At 48.3% G+C, this 6,000-nt stretch overlaps 1 protein-coding gene across 1 annotated transcript in view; it reads left to right on the top strand.

Annotated features, from left to right (window-relative positions):
* Window positions 1–2,206: 2,206 nt before the first annotated feature.
* LOC149367859 (uncharacterized) overlaps window positions 2,207–6,000 on the top strand; it is an 88,584-nt gene continuing 84,790 nt past the window's right edge. Inside the window, exon 1 of the mRNA XM_089575341.1 lies at window positions 2,207–2,305. Within this exon, the coding sequence (XP_089431467.1) occupies window positions 2,207–2,305 (99 nt within the window). The remainder of the gene's footprint in view (window positions 2,306–6,000) is intronic.

Below are 6,000 nucleotides of genomic sequence, written 5' to 3'. Positions count from 1 at the left end.
AGTCTATAGTACCTTATTTATTTAGAACAGTCAAAGATTTACGCAAATATGTAAAAGGAGAGGAACTCAAGATTTCACATAAACCTGAAGTACAAAGAATTAGCGGTAGTACATTACAGAAGAGTCAATTAGGCTTCTTACCAGGCACCAGACTTCCCGTAAGTTTGCTGTCGCATATACTGGGTACCATTTTCGCACTTCCCAGCGCAGATAGCTACGGGTGATGCGCTAGATCATCTCATTTTGTCCGGAAACAAGAAGTATGCCTAGATGCAAAAAGAGTGCGGCTGAACCGGGTCCCGAACCGGTTCGGAACAGTTCCTTTGAATCGTTCCGGTTCGGGTTCAGATCCAAGATGGCAAAAACTATGGGTTCCTTTCGGTTCCGGTTTTCGGGCGAAAATTCGGGTTCGGTTCCGGTTTCGGGTTCGGTTCCGGTTCGACACCCTGGCTGGCGGATTAGAGCGAGCGATGACTTTCTAATTTAGCGACTAGTCTTGGTGCCACCTGCTATTAGACTACTGTTAGCACTGTGGCAGCGAGGATATTCGGCACAACCATCTGAGCTGAGGGTGCTCCATTGTCTTCATCAGAGGAACTGCTGGAAAATTGAACAACGACTTCAAGGTGATGCGCTGAAAGCGTTTTTTGTGATATACGGGACGAACATTTATATTTTCACAAAAGGGGTGAAAGCGACGGGCCTCGTTTCGCAACCAGTGGTGACAACTTCGAGTTTTTTTTGTGCGGCCTTTGCGAACGACTGCATCTGCTATTGCCGTCATATGAAAGAACTGCGTTCGAGTTTTCTCCGCTCGAAACTATATTAGTGTCGCTTTCTAGTGTATATTCAATGCATCCATAATGCAATTTTGAAATTCAGCCCCCCCCCCCCCCCCCCGCTAACCAGTGTATTCTTTACGCTGCGACCGCGGTGCCCATCGCGCTGTGAGCCCGTTATCCCCTACTCGGCTGCTTCGCGCTGCAGCAGCAGTTGGGCATTTTGGTTTTTGTTTCAGACGGTGGACCCTCGGTCGTGGGAACGTCACTAGCCGCTGCTATAGCTCTGAAACCGCAACTGCTGTCCTGCATATGCAATAATAACGTACAAATCCTAGGACCACAGAACCACAAATCAGGTTGCTTTCAAGGCGTAGTATTACTTCTTAGGCCTAACCGTAGTAGGGATCATATGGCTTTTATTCACGAATGCATGATGAGACGGAAGTCTTCAGGAGAGTATGGTAAGACGTACTGCACGCACTACTAGAGCTTTCTGGCTTGCCAGGTGAGAAGAACAATAAATAAGCAAGATAGATCTATCCAATGCCGTTTTGTCCATGCCCATTTCAGCCAATAGATCCCTGTTTTCAGCAGAACACCAGCCACCGAATTATAGAGATCAGCAGCAAATAGTCTCGTCAGGGAACGATATCACACCAGTTGTTCCGCAGAAGAGAAAGATGCCAGTGTTAAAAAGGCGTACCTTTGAAATCAGACGGCATGTATGATCGCTTCATCATTGTGTGGGAGATAGTGAAATGAATGCCTCGCGTTTCGTATGAATTAACAGAAGCTACAAGTACATGAGCTGTTCTGAGTACCTTCACGACATTTGAGCCATGAATAGCTTCATTTCTTGGACGTCGCAAAAGATACCAAACAGGCGCCTCGTGAGCCTGCCGTCATGCGAATACCGCCATCGGTTATTGCGAAGTGTACAAGACAAGTTCTCGCACCTGCCAAAGTGTACTGGCACTGACAACACCTTACTTCCTCTTCCACAGTTAGTCGGCAGTGCGGCAGCAGGTCCAACGGTGCAGAAATTGCTTTCCAATCTTTATAATTCATTAGAGATTGATTGTTACTTTTCCTTTTTCAATTTCACGTCTTCCAATGCTTCACGCTAACTGGGCTAATCCCTGTTCCTTTGTAGAAGAAATTTCACAGCCAAGGATGTAAAAGTTAGGCTTATCTTCACAACCGCACTTCCTGGCTAATATATAGCCTCCGCAGCTCCCCTTATTCACGCTGTGTCAAGAGCGTTCCGGGGCCGAATTGAAAGAATACCTCATTCTTCGCGCGCTTGGAAATGCAGGTGCGGTTCTAGAACATTCTGAGCGTCTTATATTCCCTCGCAGAGTCGAAGCCGTGAACAGTTTTCTTCCGTCAGCGCAGAAGGTTGGTAATCTGCCCGCAGTTCGACGATGACGGCAAGCTACGACATCTTTAATGACATGCCTTTCGACCTCATGGCACTCCAACAAGAAACAGTGGAACGCAGTGGCTACCACTTCTTTTATCAGGTAAGCGCATTCGTTTTGTGGTCTTCCGAGGTTTAGCACGAAGTTGCTAGCTCATGTTCTCTGCAAGCACAACATGCACTCCTTATTGCCAAATTGTAGTGATTCCATGCACACCTCCGAAATGCGCTTCGATAACATGTTCACCTGTAAGGCCTATGCTATGGGATTTTGTTCCAGTTTTCCAAGTCTATTTTCGACAGGTATTTGGCTTACACGGGGTCGCCGCCGGCTTAGTTGCCCAGGCTGAAATGTACCACCACTACCTCACCATTGTAACCACCTTTCAGTGAGAAATGCAGTGTAGAGTGGAAGGAAGAAAAACTTATACCAATCTTTACGTACCAGTCGCGGCGAACCGAAAAATAGCAAAGCATAAAAGCGCCGAAGATTGAAAAGCCTTCCTTCATTCTCTGCAACTCATCTTATACACCATAAAATGGAAATTTCCCGAGATCTGCTTCGACGAAGTTACTTTGTATGTACAAAACGTGCTCTGAACTAAAGAGGAGTGTAAAGCTACACCATGTTCCCTCAATAAACCGTCTTTAGAACTTATTCCCTGCCGCAAAGAGAAAAAGCGAAAACACATGCCATTTTCTTTTTAGTGTTTGAGAACTCTCGAACGCAGATCACTGTCGATAGCGCCGCGAAGGAAATCATCATAGAGCTCGCATATGAAGGCACACCCAGAGGAGTAGTTTTGCTTTAAAGGGACACTCGCGAAAAACAGAAATCACCCTCTATGCTGAGGTGCCCTGTTCTTCCCTAAAGAGATCACTCTCACTCAAAACGGAGTTTTTAAAGAGAATTGGAAAGAGAAGTCTCTTTCCATTCTTTTGCCTGCTGAATAGTTTACCAAGAGCCTCTATTCTGTCAGTTTTCATGAGAGGGTTCTCGCACAGCTTCCGCCCTCGCCGTTCGACCACCTTCTTAAGTGGCACTGGATTTAATACAGGGCGTACTACGTCTCCCGCTATGGACGAGGGTGGCGCTGGTGAACAATCTCAAGGTTGGGTTGCACTGCACGTAGAATACCCCCGCAAGCAGAAGATTGGACCGCCGTGCCGTAGCTCAGTTCGTGGCGCACTGGACCAGAAATTCGGGCATCGTGGGTTCGGATCCCACCGGCGGCATGCGGTTGTTTTGTTCCGAAAGCAACACTACTGGAGCCCCGCTCGGCCCGCCGCGTATGGTCGTGACGGTGCGGCTACCAAACGACCTTGAGTTGTCGTTGCCTAGCAACCGCTTCAGCTGCGCTGCAACAGACGGCGCCGCGCCGCTGCCGTCTGTCGCCTACACATCCAGAGGGCACCACACTCGCACAGGCACTGGGTTTCACAGCTCATGCCGGCGTCATGCCGGCCAAGGAGCCGGCACGAGCTAAACAAACGCTTAAACACAAGCGTGTTCGCAAAAACAGCACATACGATCTTGTGCCGGTGCCTAGCAACCCGAGTTATTACCTGAGCTCACACGAGTTACTCGCTTAAGCTCGGGTAAGTTCGGACCAGTGTCGTGCCATCTGCGCGAGAGGTTGCTCGGGAAGAGCAACATGGGTCGCAAAATCCGGACGCGTGGCTGGGATAGAAACAGCCACCTGCCAGTGCAATGGCGCATCGCTTTTAACCGCTGCTCTGGTAGTGGTATATGAGGACTCGCCGCTATCTATGAATCTTAAGTAGGAATTACCATTTCAGCATACATGGGCATTAACCCACTAAAGATATCATGCCACACCCCTAAGGACGAGTTTAAGTGCCCCCTCCAATTAAGGAAATAACACCTGCTTTCGAAGGTCTACTCGGTTTAACTACGTTAAGCCGCTATCAATTTTTTCTTCTGCTTTTATTAATCTCCCATTGATGAAAACTACATACTAAAAAAACATCCCCTATGCTCCCTGATTTTGGTGACTATCGGGTTCCGTCAATTATATTCTAGTCAAGTTGGAGGCTAGCTTGCTACAGAGATTCGAACTGACGACATATGCACTTCCAATTGTATGCCTTCCCAGACACCCCTTTCCACCGAGAAGCGAGGCAGTTAATGGCCCATATCCTTTCCAAAAAAACAAAACAAATTTGCGTACTAAAATTGTGATGCATGCGTTCGTCGTACACCTTTGCGGGTGGTGTCTTACAGCATCTCGTTCTATATCGCATGGGTTCTCATTCTTACACCGTGGTTCTCAGGTTGAAGGCTAGCTCGCGAGAGGTATTCAAACCTAGTATCTCTTTCACTCCGACCTTTCTGGATTCGAAGTTTATGGATTCAGCCTTCGGAGGCGCGTCTTCGTTTCATTTCTCAGGGCGCAATCGGCGTCCACGTCCAACGCTCACGATGACGCACTAATGCTTTCTTCTTCACAGCAGGTAAGCAGCCTCAGTTGCCCTCTGAGTGTTTTTTATTGCTAAAGAAATACTACTCCCAAGAACGGCTTTTCGCGTAGCGGTGGCCACGTGCCACGTTTGACCTTTAGAATGACCCCTGACGTCATACCATGCCTAGTGACGTCACAGCGTGACGTCATACCAGGACCGAGAGACGGGCTATCAACTCGGCTCGTCAGGTAACGGCGGCCGTGGTTGTGGTGGTGGTGTAAAACGTTTATTTGCTCTATTTTACAATATTTTTTGCGGCTTCAGATGGAGTCTTCCATCTTATCATCAGGGTCGGTTCCCCTAGTCCAGGGCTGCATTGAGGGTAACTGCCCTGTGTGCACGCCTTACTAGTCCTTGTTGGACTTTCAGGATGTCGCTGGATAGCATCCTCTCCCACTCTTCCGCACTCGGGTTTTCAATTATGGGTAGCTTGACTATATCCTGGCATGCCCATGTGGTTTGGTATAATGTTGGTTTGTCTCCACACCACGGGCACTCGCTCTTGTACTGTGTTGGGTAGATTTTACATAGGAAGTTTAGGCACGGGAATGTTCCCGCTTGTAACTGTCGCCATGCTACGGCGTCTTCTCTATTGAGTTGTTGGTGTGGGGGCGGGTATTTTCGTCTGATCCCTCTGTAGTAGTTAAGAATGTCTGTACAGCTTTGGGCTACTGGCTCGGGTTCCTCAGCGGGGTCGGGAATGTTGGGTGCTCGGTTTGTTGCGTACCCTCGAGCTATCCTATCCGCCTCCTGATTTCCCGTAATGTCGGTATGTCCCGTAATGTCGATAGTTTGGGTGCCGGGTATAGTGAACTAGAATATATTATAGTGGCACGAACGGCTCCGCGCAGGCGGCCCGTTTGCGCATGGATGCCGCGAGATGGCGCCACTGCAACCTTTCCTACTGCTCCGGCGCGGCGGCGAACGGTTTCTGGGGCTTTCTCGCACGCAATAATTGCAGGCTGCGAAATTACCGAAGCTGTTATCTAAACACATCCATTTTCCTCGTGCATTTACTCATTTGTACACTTGTAATGCATATGCCGGTAAATCAATCAAGCCCGAACATCGCGTTGCGCGTTTTCAACCCAGTATAAGCTATGTCGCCGGTGGGGGGTAGAAAAAAGTTATTATCCTTTCTACATCAGCGCGAATTAGCCACTGAATTACACTGTGCTGAACATGTATAGTCACCACCAGAATGACCTGCAACGCTTTATCGGGCACTTTCTCTTGGTTTGCGTTTAATAGCAAAAGATTACGCTGTGCTGCACAGTACCAGGCACCCATGAAAACTGCTCATCAGCTATATAC

This window comes from Amblyomma mixtum, chromosome 1 (genome assembly GCF_055824585.1).
Source record: "Amblyomma mixtum isolate Tamu chromosome 1, ASM5582458v1, whole genome shotgun sequence".
NCBI classification, from domain to species: domain Eukaryota; kingdom Metazoa; phylum Arthropoda; class Arachnida; order Ixodida; family Ixodidae; genus Amblyomma; species Amblyomma mixtum.
The sequence above is the reverse complement of the archived record's forward strand: the minus strand, read 5'-3'. Positions and strand labels throughout refer to the sequence as shown.